The sequence below is a fragment of the Phodopus roborovskii genome, unplaced genomic scaffold (assembly GCF_943737965.1).
Source record: "Phodopus roborovskii unplaced genomic scaffold, PHOROB, whole genome shotgun sequence".
Taxonomy (NCBI): domain Eukaryota; kingdom Metazoa; phylum Chordata; class Mammalia; order Rodentia; family Cricetidae; genus Phodopus; species Phodopus roborovskii.
This window is the reverse complement of record NW_026125052.1, coordinates 13,681,787-13,702,264: the sequence shown is the minus strand read 5'-3', so window position 1 is coordinate 13,702,264 and position 20,478 is coordinate 13,681,787. Positions and strand designations below refer to the sequence as shown.

The following is a 20,478-nucleotide window of genomic DNA, read 5'->3' as shown; positions in this document are numbered from 1 at the left end:
TTCATGTTGTAATCAATAAATCAGATTCTGACTTCATATATTTGCTTTAAAATTTTTATTTCATGTATATGATTTTTTGTTTGTTTTTTTTTTTTTTTCCCTTCATGTATTGATTTCTAGCATATGGGACTGGCTTCCCATCTTTATTTTAACCTTACTGGGATTCTGTTAAACTGCATGGCCCTTTTAAAAGGAAATAAACATAGTCTCTGGTATTCCAAAAACAAACTTTGTTTGTTTTAGATAAAAAAGTATAATAGCCCAGGCTTGACCTCAATATGTTGCTGAGGGAACCCTTGAATTCCTCAGTTTCTTCTTTGCTCAGATTGTAATAGGCATGTGTTACAGTGTCCAACTTTGCTAGTTTATCTGTATTTATTTTATTCATCTATTTATTTACTTGTTTATTTATTTATTGGTTTTGCTTTTGGAAACGGTAACTCTAGATGCCCTGGAACTCACTATGTAGACCTGGCTGGCCTCAAACTCTCAGATATCTGCCTTTCTCTGCCTCCTGAATGCTGTGATTAAAGTTGTGTAAATCACACCTTTTTTTTATAAAGATTTATTGATTGATTGATTGATTGATTGATTGATTGTGTGTACAGTATTCTGTCTGTATGTATCCCTGCAGGCCAGACGAAGGCACCAGATCATTACAGATGGTTTTGAGCCATCATGTGGTTTCTGGGAATTGAACTCAAATCCTATGGAGAACAGCTAGTGATCTTAACCATTGAACTATTCTTACAGCCCCATCCTTTTTTTGTCTTTAAGATTTATTTATATATTATGTATACAATGTTCTGCCTGCACGTGTGCTTGCATACCGGAAGAGGGCATCAGATCTCATTACAGATAGCTGTGAGCCACCATGTGTGTGATTGCTGGAAATTGAACTCAGGACCTCTGGAAGAATAGTCAGTAATCCTAACCTCTGAGCCATCTTTCCAGCCCTTTAGTCCCATCTTTAAGCCATTTTTTAAAGAGTAAAATATTTGGGAAGTGGAGAGAGAGCTCAGAGGTTAAGACCACTGGCTTCTCTTTCTGAGGTCCTGAATTCAATTCCCAGAAACCACATGGTGGCTCACAACCATCTGTAATGAGATCTGGTGCCCTCTTCTGTCATGTAGGTGCACATACAGACAGAACACTGTGTACATAATTAATAAATAAATCATTAAAAAAATAAATAAATAAAAGGATGGGCCTTTAATCCCAGCATTCAGAAGGTAGAGGCAGGCAGATCTCTGTGAGTTCAAGGTCAGCCTGGTCTGCAAAGCTAGTTCTAGGACAGGCTCCAAGGCAATACAGAGAAACCCTTGTCTCAAAAATCCAAAAAAAAAAAAAGTATAGCATGTTAGTTTGCTTCCAACCCTTGAGGGCTTCTGTGTCAGTACTTTTTGGTTTTATTGTTGTTTTGACACAGGGTCTCATTGTGTTGCCTTGGCTGGACTGGAAATTGCTTTGTAGACCTGCTAGCATGACCTGAGAGAGATTTGGCTGGCCTGTGTCAGTACTTATGTTTATTTTTCAAGTGTTTAACTCATTTTCTCTTTATCTACTCCCTAGCAAACTGAAGACTAAAATGTATTTAGCTCTCCAATCCTTAGAACAAGACCTTTCTAAAATGGCAATTATGTACTGGTAAGACTGGCTGAAAAGGCCATTCTATATGACTCTTTTTGTTTCTCTTTCAGGGGATTTTTAAGGTCTTAATTTTTACATGGGTATACGCTGGGTATATCTGATTACATATCTTTTCATAAAACTATGTAGTATATATCTTTTGCTGTTGCTTTCCCAGTGATTATTGCATTCCATTTTCTGAATATCAGTATCATTAAGTTGTTGGCTATTATTCCATAGACTTTATCTGAAATATCTTCAAACTTGGGAAATTATCTGGTAAATAGTAGTCCTGTTGTATTTTTTATTCATTAATTTGAGATGGTGTGTCACTAGGATGCCCCGGCTGGCTGACAATGGATCCCCCAGTGTTAGCTTCTCAAGTTATGGGATTATGGGAATGTATATGCCTGCTTAGTTTTAATTTTTACTGTGTTACATATTGATGTTTACTGGAAAATAGCATCTTTTATTGAAGGTGAAATGCATTTCTAATATGTGCTGCTACAAGATAGAGTCATTTTGATGGTATTATAAAACTTTTTATGAGCTTAACTCAGTATCAGACTATACACTGAAATTGCCAGGTAATAAATTCAGTCAAATGAAGATCATTTGTCTTACAGGAAGGCAACTAATGCTACTCCATTGGATAAGATTCTTCATGGAAGTGTTGGCTATCTCACTCCACGGAGTGGGGGTACGTTATCCTATCTTCAAGTTTTACTTTAAGGGTCTTTATTTTAATATATGTGTGTGGGTGTGGTTTGCATGTTTGTGTGTAGAGACCAGAGGATAGGTCCTACTTTACCGCTCTGCCTTAATCCCTTGAGAGAGATGACAGAGTTTCTCAAGGAACCTGGACCTAGTCTGGCAGCCAGTAAGTAAACTCTAGTGTTGGGATTGTACATGTGCATGTTGCCATGCTTAACTTTTTACATGAGGGCTGAGATTCCAATTCAGGTGCTCATGCTAGGACAACAGGCACTCTTACCCACTGAGCCATCTCCAGCACCGTTATTTCCTTTTTATTGTTCTTTTGCAGTCCTGGGAATGAAAACCAACCTCTATGCGTGCTAGGCCAGGCATTCGTACAGAACTACCTGCTCAGGCCTGAGGAGATATTACTTTTAATTTTACTTTGAGCTTGTGAAGACATACACTAACAGAGACAATTACCAGGAATTTGGAATAATTCTAAGATATTAATATTTGTCCTCTCCCTCTTCTTATTGTGTGAAATGTGTTGTTGTTCCACAAATCAATAATCTTTTGTCGTAATTCATGAGCTGGTTTAGAACATGACTTTTCATATCGATGCAGCTCTTTTATTACGTAAACTTTTTCTCTTTATGTATGTGCATGCATGTTCTGTTAAGTATGTGGAGGTCAGAGGACAGTTAACAGGAGTCAGTTCTGCCCTTCTGCCATGTAGGTATCTGGGAACTCATGTTATCAGACTTGGTGGCAAATGTCCTTACCTGCTGAGCTATTTTACTGTCCCTACAGCATAGTTTTTTATATATATGCTTATAGAAATTTGGTTTTTGTTTGTTTTTTATGAGGCAGGATTTCTTTGTGTAGCCTTGTCTATGCTGGAAATTGCTCTGTAGGACAGGCTGGCCTTGAATTTACAGAGATCTATCTGCCTCTGTGCTGGGATTAAAGGTGTACACCACCACACCAGGCAATTTTTGTGTGTGTGTTGTATGATTTTTTTTTTTCTTTTGGTGGATTTTTTTCTTTGTTTTGTTTTGTTTTGTTTTTCTAGACAGGGTTTCTCTGTATTGATTTGGAGACTGTTCTGGAACTCACTCTGTAGACCAGGCTAGCCTCAAACTCACAGAGATCTGCCTGCCTCTGCCTCCCAAGTGCTGGGACTAAAGGTGCATGCCACCAACACCTGGCAAGGCAATTTAATAAGTAAATAAATAAGTAAATATAAACAAGGCCTCTTGTAGTTGAGGCTAGTCTTGATCTCATTATGTGTATATGGTCTTGAACTTCTAATTCTTTTGCCTCCTCCGAGTATTTATCATTCTACCTTTTTTGAGGGGAGGTGAGTTTCAAGACAGGATCTCTCTGTGTAGATCAAGTTTGCCATCTGTCTCTGCCTTCCAAGTGTTGGGACTAAAGGCATGTACCACCATCAGCCAGCTCTACCTTTTTTTATGCAAATGGGTATTGTGCTTGTACTATGCATGCCATGCTCGTACAGGCTATACGAGAACTTGACTTGCCCTGGAATCCAAATTAAAGATGGTTGTGAGCCCACTATATGGATGCTGGAAGTTGAACCTGTGTCCTCTGGGAGGGGTCATGTCTTTCAAATGAATCTGGAACCCACTATATTGCATAGGCTAGCCTTGGATTTTTGGTATTTCTCCTATAATCCCAGGCTAGTGTGAGCCACCACACTCAGCATTTGTGTGTATATAGGTGTTTTGGGAGCAGTAATAAGGATTTAATTGGACCCAGGGCCTTTTATATTGTAGGTAAGCACTCTATCACTGAGCTATCCCTTTTTTTTTTTGTTGTTAGTTTGAGATCAGAGTTCATATAGCCAAAACTCCTTAGCTTCTTGTTCTCCCTTCCAAGTGCCTAGATTATAGGTGAGCACCACGACTACTAGTATGAATGCTTTTTAAAGTATTATTTATTAATAAAAGTGCTTTAATTAATAAGCTTAATTTATGATAGGTCATTTAATGAACATGAAATATTATGCCTCTCCTTCTGACCTGCTGGATGATAAGACTGCATCTCCTATCATTTTGCATGAAAAGAATGGTAAGTGTTTGTTTCTCTTGTAGTTTGAGACAGATTTCTTTATGTAACCAAGGGTGTCCTGGAACTTAGTATGCAGTACAGGCCAGCTCTCATACTTATCATATAGTAATCATACATACCACTTCAGCTTTCTAAGAACTGAGGTCATATGTGTGAACTACCATAGCCAGCTGGATGTTTGTCTTGAGACAAGGTGATCTCAACTGGCTGTATACTTCAGGATGACCTCTACCTCTTAAATGCTGTGATTATAGGCATATACCACCATGCTTAGCTTTCTCCAATGTGTTAAGAAATTTGTAAAATTCAAATGCCCAGCCTCCTTCCCTATCATTCATAATTTGGTATTTCTTATTCTTTTTTTTTTTTTAAATTTGGTAATTCTTAATGAATTTGCCATCCTTTTAACATGTTTCAGATATAACACAAACATACATCATATACCTCACATATATATGTATATTATATACTTATGTCCTCAAAGTGTGTGCATGTGTGTGTAGGTTAATGCATGAATGAGTTAGTGATGAAATATAAATTACCCACTTAAAATAACCAGCTTTGCTCAGTACTTTAAAGGAGAAGGCTGGGTTTGTGACATGCTTGCCACATGTCAGCATTGAGGAGGACCAGGCAGAAGAACCTGGTTTGAAGGCCAGCCTAAGCTAAATAAGTGAAATAAATGAATACATAAATGTCACCAAAACTGCAGCAATGACGGGCACTTTGTATTTTGACTTTCTGATTTTGGTGTTTTGAGGCAGGATGTCATATAGTCACAGCTGGGAGGGGCAGGGGGGTCAACTTGCCTTAGACTTGTTATATAACTGATGAGGAAACTGGCACTTCGGTTCCTCTTGGCTCCTGGATTTACACTACCACACCTGACTTGTGTTTGGACTAATACAGCAAAAGAACAGTAGAAATAGCCCTATAATTTATATGACCCCAGTATAACTTCAATGATTGACTCTATCCTGTAAGTATAAGCTCATTTAAATACATTGTGAAGCTTTGAGTGAAGCTAAGCATTGATAATGAGCTTTAGAAGACTCCCCCTCCCTCTAGGCTACAGTGTTTTAATCATTAGCAGAAAGAAATATTGATTGGCTATGGAAAGGTACCTTGTAGCATTTTTAAGTTTTGTGTCAATTAGGGTATCTGATTGTGACTGATAGTGCAGTATTTTGTTTGTTTGCATTTTAGTTGTTGTTTTGTTTTTGCTCTTCATGTTGGCCTCAGACTCCCTCTGAAGCCCCTAATGATGTCTGGCTTTTCCCCCCCTTCTTGTTGTTACTGTGTTTTATTCTATTTTTCAGAGTGGGTCTAACTTTGTAGCTCAGGAAGGCATCTAATTCACCATTTTTCCTTCCTCACTGTTCAGAATGCTGGGTTTGCAGACTCAGGACTGTCATTCTTATCTGTTGTTTTTGTTTCTTTTAGCGTTATGATCCTTGTAGTCTATGTTATGAGGAAGAAAGTCTTTTCTCTTTTTTTATTCCCAGTCCCTCGATCTTTGGGCATGAATGTGTCAGTGACAATTGAAGGAACCTCTGCCATGTACAAACTCCCAATTGCCCCATTAATTATGGGGTCACATCCAGTTGACAACAAATGGTAAGTTAAATATGATTTTAAAGTAGTAAAGTCCATTTTTTCAGTATCAGGTCGAGTACAAAACAAATACTTGTTTTTTTTCTTTTGTTTTTCAAGACAGGGTTTCTCTGTATTGCTTTGGAACCTGTCCTGGAACTAGCTCTGTAGATCAGGCTGGCCTTGAACTCACAGAGATCCACCTGCCTCTGCCTCCTGAGTCCTGGGATTAATGGCGTGTGCCACCATTGCCTGGCCTTGGTTTTTTTTTTTTTTTACTTGAATTTCTATATGTTGTCCTTTTATTGGATTTTCAACAAGTAATTATTGTTATGTACTTGAATGTTACTATTTGATATCTATGCATAGAACACATACTTTTACAAATTTGTTTACATGCATTTTGCCTGCATGTGTGTCTGTACACCATCTGTATGCCTAGTGCCCTTGGAAGCTAGAAGATCCCCTGGGGCTGGAGTTAAAGATGGTCTAAGCTGCCATGTAGTTCTGGGAATTGAATCCAGGTCTTCTAGAATATCAGATAATGTTCTTAATCACTTAGCTATGTCAACATTTCCTATAGACCATATTCTTTGTTCTGAATAAATTAATCAGATTTTGTTTCTGGGTTTTCGTGCTGGAGTTGAACCTAGGGCTACACATGAGAAGCACATACTATCACACTGAACTAGACCCTTAGCCCCATTATAAATGTTTTATTAAATACTTATTACTTAAGATTACTTACTTTGAAATTTTTGGAAGGAAAGTAGACAAATGAGCTTTTGATAAACATTGTGGGTCTGTGTAATATATACATGTCTAAGAAAAGGTGTTCAGAGTTTTCAAAATGGAAAATTTCCCCCTCTTCTTTTTGAAGGACTCCTTCTTTCTCCTCAGTCACTAGTGCCAACAGTGTTGATCTTCCTGCGTGTTTCTTCTTGAAATTTCCCCAGCCAATCCCAGTGTCTAAAGCGTTTGTTCAGAAACTGCAGAACTGCACAGGTAAGCTCTTTTTAAAAAATGTTTGCCAAATTATAATAAAGGTAGGTTTTACCTATTAAGATAAATCCTACTTTTTATAAATGTGAATGGGAAACTTTATATTGTCTTAAATAATTTAGTCCTTTAGGCCTTGTCAAAGAAGTACTGATAAGTACAGGTGCTAGGTGTTTTATATGAATAAATGCTGGTTAGTATTTTTTGAATATATAGGTAAATAGCAAAATCATAAAAGAAAGATGGAGCTGTCATTAATTTATCTTAATGTAATCATTGTAACCAGTCCTTGTATTTCCAGGAATCCCGTTATTTGAGACTCCACCAACTTACGTGCCTCTCTATGAACTCATCACTCAATTTGAGCTGTCTAAGGATCCAGACCCCCTACCATTGAATCACAACATGCGGTTTTATGCTGTAAGTAGGCTATGTGGATCTGGAACATTGTTGGTTCTTTGTAGCATTAGTGAGGTCTGATAGCGGTCTTTCATGTGACTTAATCGTCTTTAGTTGGGCAAATAAGTCACCTGAAACATACTAAAACAAAAGCAAGTAAGCTTTTGAGTTAAGAAACAACCATGTACTTTTTTGTGTGTGTGCGCGTGCATGCGTGTGTATATATTTAATTTTATGTGTGTGTTTTGCTTTCATGTATGTATGTGCAACGTATGTGGGCCTGATGCATGAAGGTCACCAAAACTGAAGTTATAGGCAATGTGAGCTACATGTAGGTCCTGTGAACCAAACCTGGCTCTTCTGTAAGAGTAAGTGGCTGTTAACCAAGGAGCATTCTTTCCTGTACTCCTCGTTTTTCTAGACAGGTTCTCATGTAACCCAGGCTGGCATTGATCTTAGCAGAGGATGGTCTCTGACCATCCCTCTAGACTGCCATGACTATAGGCACACCAAGAAATACCTACCAAGGAAGCCAGAACTTGGGTCAGATGGCATTTGGGAGGCAGAGGCTTCAGGATTGCCTTTACTCAGAGGATAACTTGGCTATGTAGCAAGACCTTTTCTCAAAAACATGAAAGAAAAAAAAGTTTTATTGCAATTGAAAATCTGTTAATGCTATCTTGAGCTTTTAGAAGTTTAAAGATGTTAAGAATTTTTTTCTTGAGGGCATGGGTATACACACTTTTAATCTCAGTGTTTGGAAGGCAGAGGCAGGCGGATCTCTGTGTTTGAGAGCCACCTGGTCTATAAAGCTGGTTAATTCCAGGGCTGTCAGGGCTATGAAGGGAAACCCTGTCTCAAAAAAAGAAACAAACAAACAAAAGAATTATTTAATTGGGCAAAGTGTCAGTGAGACCCTGATTCAAAAAGGAAAAAAGTTTCCTATTTACTTTTTTTAAAGGTTTGTTTGTTTATTTATTTATTTATTTATTTATTGTGTATATAGTATTCTGCCTGTATATATGCCTGCATGCTTATAATTGGTCGTGAGCTACCATGTTATTGCTGGGAATTGAACTCAGGACATCTAGAAGAGCAATGCTCTTAACCTGTTGGCCTTGTCTCTAGCCCCTTAATTTATTATTTTTATTTTATGTCTGTGACTGTTTAGCCTGTGTATATGTGAATGTACTAAATTTGTGTACACACAAAGGCCAGAAGAGGATGTCAGATTCCCCTGGAATTGGAGTTACAGACTGTTGTGAATTGCCATGTGGATGGGTGCTGGGAACTGAGCCCTAATGAGAGAGCAACAAGTACTCTAACTGCTGAGCCCTAGTCCAGTTAAGTGCAATGGATTTAAAATGAGAAAGATCTGTTAAATCTGAATGGAGAACAAAATGCTGACATGCCAAATTATGAAAGGCTCCAAAACCTCACCTGGGCTTAGATTTCATATGAATGTTTAGAGTTTAATTTATATAACATGGAATCTCCCCAAATTCTAGCTACATTATAGTATACAGGATGTGATTTTTGTGCTAGGAATCCACCTTATAGTACAGTAAATGATGGGTATCTTTTAATTAATATCTAGTTGACATTCCTAATGTTATTGAACAGTTCTTTGTATGTGTGAAATTTATTACTGCCCATGCTTTTGGTGTGCCTTTTCCCCCGCGTTGGTATTCCTTCTGCCCCTTCCAGAATAGTTTGTGAGTAGGTACAGTACATAAACAAGTATCGTTGATTTGTTGACTTATGCTCTTTTTGCATAGGCTCTTCCAGGTCAGCAGCACTGCTATTTTCTCAATAAGGATGCTCCTCTTCCAGATGGCCAAAGCCTGCAGGGAACACTGGTTAGCAAAATCACCTTTCAGCACCCTGGCAGAGTTCCTCTTATCTTGAATATGATCAGACACCAAGTGGCCTATAACACCTTAATTGGAAGCTGTGTCAAAAGAACTGTTTTAAAAGAAGGTACTCTCTCTCCTTTTGATATACTTAGGAAGGTTGGTGCTGACTTCTCCAATGGTGCTTGAATTTGGTTGCTCATTGAAATACCTATGTAGCTTTAAAGACTACAGGTATTTGGTTTCCACACCCAGATCAACAATGTAGAATGTCAGTGTAGCAAGTGTGGTGGCACTCTGCAAGTGGAGGCAGGCAGATCTCAGTGAGTTCCAGTACTTCCTGGTCTATAGAACTAGTTCTTGGATAGCCAGGGCTACACAGAGAAACATTGCCTCAATCCCCCTCACTCCCCACAAAAGATTGTCAGTGTAAACTAAATTGGGAATTTAGTTTAGTCACCACAAATTATTTTGATGGAACTAATTTATTATACTTGGCATTTATAATAAAAGCCACTCTCTGGCTGTCTATCTGTCTCTCTCTCTTTGTGTGTGTGTGTGTGTGTGTGTGTGTGAGAGAGAGAGAGAGAGAGAGAGAGAGAGAGAGAGAGAGAGAGAGAGAATATAACTTTCCTTTTTCCGTATTCTTTTGCTTTTATTTTTGCGACAGGCTCATTTTGTAGTCGAAGTTGGCCTTTAACTCACTTTTCCCTAGGCTAGTCTTGAAATTGACGTGATCCACCTGCTTCAGCCTTTCCTGTGTTAAGATTAAGGTCTTTGGTGGCTGGAGAGATGGCTCAGTGGTTAAGAGGACTGGCTGCTCTTCCAAAAGTCCTGAGTTCAATTCCCAATAACTACATGGTAGCTTACAGCCATCTATAGTGGGAGTTGATGCCCTCTTCTGGCACAAAGTTGTACATGCAGGTAGAGCACCATACATTAAAAAAACACAACAAACAAAGAAACCCAGCCCTGTGGTAGTAGCAGCGCACACCTTTAGTCCCAGCGCCTGGGAGGCAGAGACAGACAGATCTCTGTGAATTCCAGCCCAGCCTGGTCTTCAAAGAGAGTTCCAAGACAGTCTCCAAACCTACAGAGAAACCCTGTCTCAAAAAAAACCAAAAGAAAAAAAAAAAAAAAAGTAAATCATAAAGAAAAGAAAAGAAAAAGATTAAGATCAATGATTAAGGTCTGTACCAACATTCTTGTCCACTTTTTCTAAATAATAATGTAGCTAGGCATGGTGTCTTTACCTTTCTGTCTTGCTGAACTTTGAGAGATGATTTCTTGATAATAAAGTTTAGATCTTTATGAGTGCTAGATCTAGTCCTTACAATACCATCCCATACCCTGTTCATTGGAAAATCTAGCTCTACAAATTTAAAAAGCTGACCTATGATCCTTCCTTTTTCCTTTCTGCATTCTGAAAGGCTGTTTTTTCTAACACAGTTGGCTACTTGAAATTTGATGCAAATTTTGGCTACTCTAGTTAATCAGTTAATTTCTTACCTTGCGCAAATAGCATTCTAGTGCTAGTTACCTAGTGTTATCTATGTATCAGTGGAATAACAAGAAACTGGAGTGTAAATAGAGAACTGCTTTAGAAATTTTGTTTTGAGGTAGGGTCTTAGGTACCCCAGAGAACCTTGAACTGTGTATACAGAGGAAGCTCCTCTTAAACTCCTGGTCCTCTTACCCTCCATCTCAAGTACTGGAGTTATTTCCCATGTAAAATTGAGAATTAGGGGGAAAAAAAAGTATGTGAATGTGTGAATATTTGGGCCTAGGCCACTAGAATGTTTGACTTAAGAACCAGATTACCTGGCATAGTGGTACATTCCTTTAATTCCAGCCTTTGGAGGCAGAGTCTGGTGAATCTCTATGCTACTTTGAGAAACCCTGTTTAAAAAAAAAAAAAAAAGCCGGGCATTTTTGGCGCATACCTTTAATGCCAGCACTCAGCATATCATATGTTATAAAATGAAATGGAAAAGCAAGAATCTTTTCTTGACCATTTTTTGTTTCTGAGTTCACTTTCAAGACAGTATGTCTACTAAATTTTTTTGTTAAATTTTTTTTTTATATTTCATTTTTTTATATGCATGAATGTTTTGCCTGTCTTATATGTATATGTACCATGTGTGAGCCTGGTGGTCACCTGGCTATTTCACTATCTATGTAAAGGCAGTTATTTGTCTCATGTCTTAAGTATGGTTATGCTTTTTTCCTCATCCTTTTAGACACTCCTGGGCTTCTCCAGTTTGAAGTGTGTCCCCTCTCAGAGTCTCGCTTCAGTGTGTCTTTTCAGCACCCAGTGAATGACTCCCTTGTGTGTGGTGAGTTGTTGGGTAGAAACATCTTTCTTGGGGTATATCTTTTCTTGAAGGTGAGAAGCAGAATGTATCACAAGTGTCTATACATTTTTCTTGCAGTGGTAATGGATGTGCAGGACTCAACACATGTGAGCTGTAAACTCTACAAGGGGCTGTCAGATGCACTCATCTGTACAGATGACTTCATTGCCAAAGTTGTTCAAAGGTAGAGGTGGCCCTTTTTCCATAAGAATTCCACTAATATTTGTACAAACTGTGTATGCTTTTATTTATTTATGTTGTTTTTCAAGATAGGGTTTCCCTGTGTAACCCTGGCTGTCCTGGGAACTCTCTGTAGACTAGGCTGGCTTTGAACTCACAGAGTTTCTGCCTGCCTTTGTCATTAGAGTGCTGGGATTAAAGGCGTGTGCCACCATGCTGTATGCTTTTATCACATGAGCTTAAAAAGTAAAAGAGAAACATTGCCATTTATTTGAACTCACTATGCTTTGGGTCAAAAAATGTGAGTTTTGTTTGTTATTTACATATCACTATGAAAGCAATGGGGATAAGGCTGGTAATTTAAGCTTTGTTATTAAGATACTTTTCAGGTGAGATAGTTGGAAAAGATGCACTTCCTGTCTTTTAAAAGACAGGTTCTCTTTATTGCTGACTTAGAATTTGCTACTTAGGACAGGTGGGCATTGAATTCAGAGATTGGTCTACCTCTGCCTTGTGAGTGGTGAGGTGAAAAGGCAGGCATAACCATACCTCGCTTAAACATTTTTTTCTTTAACTTATACTTTTTTTTACATTTTAAGAGATATATCATGTTATATGGCAATGTGTAGGAAGTTAATATTTAAACCAGACAGCCTCGTGGAAACATTAATATGTAATTTTGAAATATTTCTTTCTAAAATAGGGGGCTTAAAGCCTGTTTTTAAAAATAGATGTTGTTCATTGACGTTTTTGAGACAGGGTCTCATGTTTTCCAAACTGACCTTGTTAATGTAACAAAGGATGAACTTGAACTCCTATCATTCTCCCTCAACTTCCTGAGTGCTTTCGTTAAAGGCTTGAGCTACCTCACCTGTTGTATTTAGTGCTGGGGAGGAAGCCTTGGGGCTATGTGCATGGTAGGCAAGACTATTAACAATTGAGCTCCGTCCCCATGCCTCAATGTACATTTAATAGATTCCCATTAAATTTTATTGTGACAGTGCTGTTCATTTTACAAATCTCTGGCAGTTTTTCGCTTTCAAGTAAAAATATCAGAGTTTTAAAGACAGAACACTTACAGTTTACAATGCCCAAAATATGGTTGTTTGACTTAAAAACAGTAAGATTTGCTGACATACATACTAAAGCAAATGTTTTCAAAAGTATGCTTGTAGCTTAAATTTATCTGGAAGTTAGAAGTATTTTGCCTTAAGATAAGCAGTGCTGCATACAAACACTGGTATTGTCAATGGGTTCTTCAGTGGTTTCATATTTACCACCTGTGACCATGTGAAGCTACCAAAAGGAAGGTATTTTCTTACTGAGTTCCATAGTCATCCTAATTCCTACCCTTGTTCTTTATAGTTTTCATTTTTGAGACAGGGTCTGGCTTCCGTAGATCAAACTGGCTTTGAACTCAGAGTTCTTATCTAACCGATTCCTGAAGATTGGCTTTCTTTTATTTAGTATAAACTGTTTTTGGATTCAGGTTTGGTTTTATTTAGTATGTGTTTCATAATCAGTTAATAATTGCCTATTGGGTCACAATTCTTTTTAGAATTAATACACTCACAGCTTTGGAATTTGATAAAATTACCTGCCTTACAGATTACTTCCTTATCTGAAAAATTGCTAACTACAAAGTTGTGAGGCTTATCTAAATCTCAAATTTATTGTTTTATTCATCAGCTAATGAATGCAGTGCTAAGTTTTCTTTTTTCCTCCTATCTTGCAGATGTATGTCCATCCCTGTGACGATGAGGGCTATTCGGAGGAAGGCTGAAACCATACAGGCTGACACCCCAGCACTGTCTCTCATTGCAGAGACAGTTGAAGACATGGTGAAAAAGAACCTGCCCCCGGCTAGCAGCCCAGGGTATGGCATGGCCACAGGCAACAACCCAATGAGTGGTACCACTACACCAACCAACACCTTTCCGGGGGGTCCCATTACCACCTTGTTTAACATGAGCATGAGCATCAGAGATCGGCATGAGTCGGTGGGCCATGGGGAGGACTTCAGCAAGGTGTCTCAGAACCCAATTCTTACCAGTTTGTTGCAAATCACAGGGAACGGGGGGTCTACCATTGGCTCGAGTCCGACCCCTCCTCATCACACGCCGCCACCTGTCTCTTCGATGGCCGGCAACACCAAGAACCACCCGATGCTCATGAACCTTCTTAAAGATAACCCTGCCCAGGATTTCTCAACCCTTTATGGAAGCAGCCCTTTAGAAAGGCAGAACTCCTCTTCCGGATCACCCCGGATGGAAATGTGCTCGGGGAGCAACAAGACCAAGAAGAAGAAGTCATCAAGAGTACCACCTGACAAATCCAAGCACCAGACTGAAGACGATTTTCAGAGAGAGCTTTTTTCAATGGATGTTGATTCACAGAACCCTATGTTTGATGTCAGCATGACTGCTGACGCGCTGGATACACCTCATATCACTCCAGCTCCAAGCCAGTGTAGTACTCCCCCAACAACTTACCCACAACCAGTACCTCACCCCCAACCCAGTATTCAAAGGATGGTCCGACTATCCAGTTCAGACAGCATTGGCCCAGATGTAACTGATATCCTTTCAGACATTGCAGAAGAAGCCTCAAAGCTTCCCAGCACTAGTGATGATTGCCCACCCATTGGCACCCCTGTTCGAGATTCTTCAAGTTCTGGTCATTCTCAGAGTGCCCTCTTTGACCCTGATGTCTTTCAAACTAATAATAATGAAAATCCATACACTGACCCTGCTGACCTTATTGCAGATGCTGCTGGAAGTCCTAGTAGTGATTCTCCTACCAATCATTTTTTCCCTGATGGAGTAGATTTCAATCCTGATTTGTTGAACAGCCAAAGCCAAAGTGGTTTTGGAGAAGAATATTTTGATGAAAGTAGTCAAAGTGCGGATAATGATGATTTCAAAGGATTTGCATCTCAGGCACTAAACACTTTAGGGATGCCAATGCTTGGAGGTGATAATGGGGAGACAAAATTTAAGAGCAGTGGCCAAGCTGACACAGTTGATTTCAGTATTATATCAGTAGCTGGTAAGGCTTTGGGTCCTACAGATCTTATGGAGCACCACAGTGGTAGTCAGAGCCCTTTAATGACCACTGGAGAATTAGGGAAAGAAAAAACTCAAAAGAGGGTAAAGGAAGGCAATGGCACTGGTGCTAGCAGTGTATCCGGCCCTGGGTTAGACAGCAAACCAGGCAAGCGCAGCAGAACTCCTTCCAATGATGGAAAGAGCAAAGATAAGCCTCCAAAGCGCAAGAAGGCAGACACTGAGGGAAAGTCTCCATCTCACAGTTCTTCTAGTAGACCTTTCACCCCACCCACCAGTACAGGTGGCTCTAAATCTCCAGGCAGTTCAGGACGGTCTCAGACTCCCCCGGGTGTTGCCACCCCTCCCATTCCCAAAATCACTATTCAGATTCCTAAGGGAACAGTGATGGTGGGCAAGCCTTCCTCTCACAGTCAGTATACCAGCAGTGGTTCTGTGTCTTCCTCTGGCAGCAAAAGCCACCATAGTCATTCTTCCTCTTCCTCTTCCTCGTCTTCTGCTTCCACCTCAGGCAAGATGAAAAGCAGTAAATCAGAGGGCTCATCAAGTTCCAAGCTAAGTGGCAGTATGTATTCTAGCCAAGGGTCCTCTGGATCCAGCCAGTCCAAAAATTCATCTCAGACCGGAGGGAAGCCAGGCTCCTCTCCTATTACCAAACATGGACTGAGCAGTAGCTCTAGCAGTACCAAGATGAAACCTCAAGGCAAGCCATCATCCCTTATGAATCCTTCTATAAGTAAACCAAACATATCCCCTTCTCATTCAAGGCCTCCTGGAGGCTCAGATAAGCTTGCCTCTCCATTGAAACCTGTTCCTGGGACCCCCCCATCCTCTAAAGCCAAGTCCCCTATCAGTTCAGGTTCTAGTGGTTCCCATATGTCAGGAACTAGTTCAAGCTCTGGCATGAAGTCATCTTCAGGGTCAGGATCCTCAGGCTCACTGTCGCAGAAAACTCCCCCAGCATCTAATTCTTGTACACCATCTTCTTCCTCATTTTCCTCAAGTGGTTCTTCCATGTCTTCCTCTCAGAATCAGCATGGGAGTTCCAAAGGGAAGTCTCCTAGTAGGAATAAGAAGCCTTCTTTGACAGCTGTCATAGATAAACTGAAGCATGGGGTTGTTACCAGTGGGCCTGGGGGTGAGGATCCAATGGACAGTCAGATGGGAGTAAGCACAAACTCTTCTAACCATCCCATGTCCTCCAAACATAACATGTCCGGAGGGGAATTCCAGAGCAAGCGTGAGAAAAGCGATAAAGACAAATCAAAGGTTTCTACTTCTGGAGGCTCAGTGGATTCTTCTAAGAAGACCTCAGAGTCAAAAAATGCGGGGAGCACGGGCGTGGCAAAAATTATTATCAGCAAACATGATGGAGGCTCCCCTAGCATTAAAGCCAAAGTGACGCTACAGAAACCTGGAGAAAGCAGTGGAGAAGGGCTCAGGCCGCAGATAGCCTCCTCAAAAAACTATGGTTCTCCATTAATCAGTGGTTCCACTCCAAAGCATGAACGTGGTTCTCCCAGCCACAGTAAGTCGCCAGCATATACACCCCAGAATGTGGACAGTGAAAGTGAGTCAGGCTCCTCCATAGCAGAAAAGTCTTACCAGAACAGTCCCAGCTCAGATGATGGTATCCGACCTCTTCCAGAATACAGCACAGAGAAACATAAGAAGCACAAAAAGGAAAAGAAGAAAGTTAAAGACAGAGACAAGAAAAAGTCTCACAGTATCAAGCCAGAGAATTGGTCTAAATCACCTATTTCTTCAGATCAGACATTGTCTATGGCAAATAACCCAATCTTATCTGCAGACAGGCCTTCAAGGCTCAGCCCTGACTTTATGATTGGGGAGGAAGATGATGATCTAATGGATGTGGCCCTGATTGGCAATTAAGAACCTTATTTTCTAAGCAGATATGTCCAGAGAAGAAACTAATGATATATTTACATGTAAACCAACACAAGGGGTGAGTCAGATAGGCCCAATTTGTGTTTGAGATACTTAGCAGGCATGGCCTCTACACCAAGCTGGGTACATTTATAAAAGTATATCTAAACCCTACTAAAGGGACCATGGGGTTGGTCGTTCACAACAAGTCATATTTCTTTGCCAGAAAGAAATGTTAAAAAATACTTGCTTAAGAAAGGGAGGGGGTGGGAAAGGGTATAGAGAGGGAAGGGTGGGAAAACTGTTGTGGGAAATATTCATATATATTTTTTTCTCCCTTTTTCCATTTTCAGGACATGCTTTAAACTCATTTTAGTGCATGTATTTGAAGGGCTGGGCAGAAAATGAAAAAAAGCAATACATTCCTTGATGCATTTGCATGAAGGTTGTTCACCTTTGGTGGTTGTCCATTTGAAGCATGGGCAAGGAAAGGACTTTGGCAGTTTTGGACACTTAAAGCAATGTTTTAGTGTCTGTTTCTTAGTAGGAGTGATTGGGGGAGGGAAAATTATTTTAGCTATTTATTTGTAATATTTTAATCCTTAATGTTTGTTTTTATGCAATGTTTGTTCTTAAATCTATGAAGGTTATGGTTCAGAATGATAGGCAGGAAGGGCAAGGTTTGTTTGGTGGGGAGCTTGCAGCTTTTGCTGATGCTGCAGCATCAAGCCCACACAGGCTAATCAGAGCCAGTCTTGGACTTAAATAGAAAAACCAAAACTATTATCTTTGGAGGTTTTTCACAGGGTTCAGACATCATAGGAATAATAGGAGTTACCTCCCTATGCAGTTAAAAGATTTATCATTTTTTTCGTTAAAAAGGAAGGGTGGCTATTGGGAGTATAAATTATGTTTTCAGATTCTGTACCCTATGGTATGAAAATTAATAGTTCTCCTAGTTCCACAATGTGCCAAAAGTCTACATCCCAGCATTATGTTTGCAGGAGAGCTGATGCTATTCCTAAGAGCTGGACTCTTTGTTTCTCTTCATCACAAGAAAGAGGAGTTCAGACTTAAGTCACTCTACTGTATGCTCCCCGAAATAAAGTTATAAAAAATGCAGCCATAGTTCACTTAAAACAATTTCAAGCTCACTTGAAGTAACAGGGGCCTGGAATGCTAAGTGAGCATGAAGATAACCCTTGCTACTGTGTAGCACACAGTTGGGCCTTTTTGGAGAGACAGGTCTGAGTCTGGATTCTGAGGGACATCAAATGAAGCCCTTCTCATAAATAGAGAAATCCAGGAGACCATTTGAGTGCAACAGAAATTCTCAGTATTTGAAGGGTCCTCTCAAATATCTGCGGCCTTACTTTGATTTTGCCACCTGCACTGTGCCATTCCTGATGATTCTGTTCAGGATCTGTATCAGCGGGATGGGGCATAATCCCCAGCACAACTCTTCTGGATTACAAAAAGGAAAAAAAAAAAAAAAAAAAGCCAGGTGATTCATGTTTGTGTATATGATAAGTGGAGTGACTTCATCAGATGCGGACGATTTTTATATCCAACTCTGCAGGTTGGAGTTAGCATAGACTTGGAAAATCTACTGTGGCTTTCTTTCCTGACTGTTTCTCATTTTCTTTGGTGTTCTCCCTTTCTGATAATTGGTTCTTAACAACTCTGCCATTTCTGTGTCCCAAGGCAATAAATAGGAAACAAAACTTTGTAAAGTGGAGCAAGCAAAGTTACCTGTTACCCTATCAGAGTTCACTGTCTTGGGTGACACTAACGAGGACATGGGGAAGGTGACACTGGAGTGCTTTATCTTGTGGTGCTGATGCAGTGGCAGTGTCTCAGATATACAACCAGGTTGGATTTCTCAGAAGTTTGCCATCTGGTTCTGAATCCTATCCTCTTAATTTAAAGGAAAGTTAAAGTTATGTGGTGTTTCATTTTGTTCTGGGTGGGGACGATCTCATGGGGGAAATGTACTGCATAGTATAAGGGGCTCAGTCCCCCCAAGCAGAGCCAACAAATACCAAAATGAGTAAACTGGGAAGCTTTTTCTCTCTTTCTGTCTTCATCCCAGATCAAAGAATCCCGAGTTAGGATCTGGATGAAGGATAAGCCCCTGAATTGTCGATGGGCACACCCCACACAATGACCCAGCATCTGAACTTGCTTAACAGGGAGCCGGGGCTAAACTGCTTCACCCTGCCTGGGAACCAGGGAGCACTGCATTTCTCCACAGGGTGGAGGAGAAGAGGCAGAATAAACCAAGCCTGGAACACCTCCCTCCCATCCAGGTGTACTCATTCTCCTGTTTCAAAAGACGGCACGGATGTGAAGTCAACTTGTATGTGAAGTCAACATGTACCTGTTTGCTGCTGCTGGACTTTTTGTACTTTTAGTTTCACCTGATTGTTCTGTCTTTTGGCTTCGTGTTAAGGGTCTTTGGGCAAAATCTGCTCTGATGTACAATAATATTTCAGATTCAAAGTCAGTGTATCTTAAAACAAGTGTTTCCAAGGTGAGGAAGGGGACCTGATATAATTGCCAAAGCCAGCTTGAGGTTCGTAACTCTTGAATTGGATTGTCAGGCCAAGGTCTGCAAATTTAATATAGCAATATCATGGATTTTTCAGAAAGAGCCAGTGAGTCACATAGTATCCACAATTGAGTCACAGCAGATGTCAGTATAGCAAACCTTCACAATCCCTGGATAATTTCACTTTCTATTTTATTTTCATCTTTAACCCTGCCCCATAATTATTTGTCTTAGAGTTAACTTTTGGGGGGGGCAGGAAGTATTATCTTAGAGAGAAACTAGGTTGGGAAACATGCTCAATGATAGAGCTGTGCTTTAAATTTTGAGTTTAAAAATGTACATCAGGAGCAGTGGGAAGGGTCTTAAAGTATTTCCAATTTGGGATTCTGTATGTGTGGTTGTTCTGTAAATATTTTGGGTTTCTTTTTCCATTTTTTGAAAGTGGACAAAATGTGGGACTTTCCCCCTATAAAACATTACAAAAAATGTTTCTTTACATACAAATAAATTTCTTTGATAAAAATTAATAGGCTTCTGAAGAGTTTGTTTTTTTAAACGGGTTACCATGCAGCCCTGGCTGGCTTGGAACTAGGTTTTATGTAGCCCAGCATATCTTGAACTCTTTATCTTCCTGCCCTGCCTTCCCAGTAGTTAGGGCCATCGGCTAGTGTTGTTTGTTTTGTGAATTTTCTCTTTGAGACAATGCCTCTAGCTAACCCAGTTGTTCAAGAGCTTGCCATGTAGCACAGTACGATCCAGAACTCCATGCAATCCCTTACCGACTCGGCCTCCTGAGTGGTGGGATTACAGGTATGAGTCATCATCATAAAAGCGTATCCTTTTAATATTTTCATTTGGTAAACATCTCAGAAACCCAAATTAATTAAGGACAGTGGCTTCCCCGAGCATTCTAAATGCATAGTTGGTAGGCCCCAGTAAAAGGGATATTTGTTTGTTTTCTTACATTTGTCTCTGTGCCATTTTTCCCACTTCTTCCTATCTTGCAGTTGTTACACTGAGCCTTGTTTTTCCACTGGCTGAAAGTATGTAGGCTTCAAAGAGAATGCAACATGTGGACCTAGGTTTTTGTGGGCCCAAGAACTGAGTTTTTTGTTTGTTTAGGAAAGCCTTTTTAAGGGGAAAAAGAGTTTGGCTAGGGGTGGTGATATGCCTTTAAT

General features: G+C 39.9%; 1 protein-coding gene across 1 annotated transcript in view; it reads left to right on the top strand.

The window, feature by feature from the left end:
- Med1 (mediator complex subunit 1) overlaps positions 1–19,827 on the top strand; it is a 37,695-nt gene extending 17,868 nt beyond the window's left edge. Inside the window, exons 8-17 of the mRNA XM_051175637.1 lie at positions 1,573–1,647; positions 2,256–2,329; positions 4,330–4,419; positions 5,925–6,036; positions 6,893–7,017; positions 7,313–7,431; positions 9,189–9,390; positions 11,504–11,599; positions 11,696–11,801; positions 13,533–19,827. Of these exons, the coding sequence (XP_051031594.1) occupies positions 1,573–1,647; positions 2,256–2,329; positions 4,330–4,419; positions 5,925–6,036; positions 6,893–7,017; positions 7,313–7,431; positions 9,189–9,390; positions 11,504–11,599; positions 11,696–11,801; positions 13,533–16,755 (4,222 nt within the window). The 3' untranslated portion in view covers positions 16,756–19,827. The remainder of the gene's footprint in view (positions 1–1,572; positions 1,648–2,255; positions 2,330–4,329; positions 4,420–5,924; positions 6,037–6,892; positions 7,018–7,312; positions 7,432–9,188; positions 9,391–11,503; positions 11,600–11,695; positions 11,802–13,532) is intronic.
- The last annotated feature ends 651 nt before the right edge of the window (positions 19,828–20,478 follow it).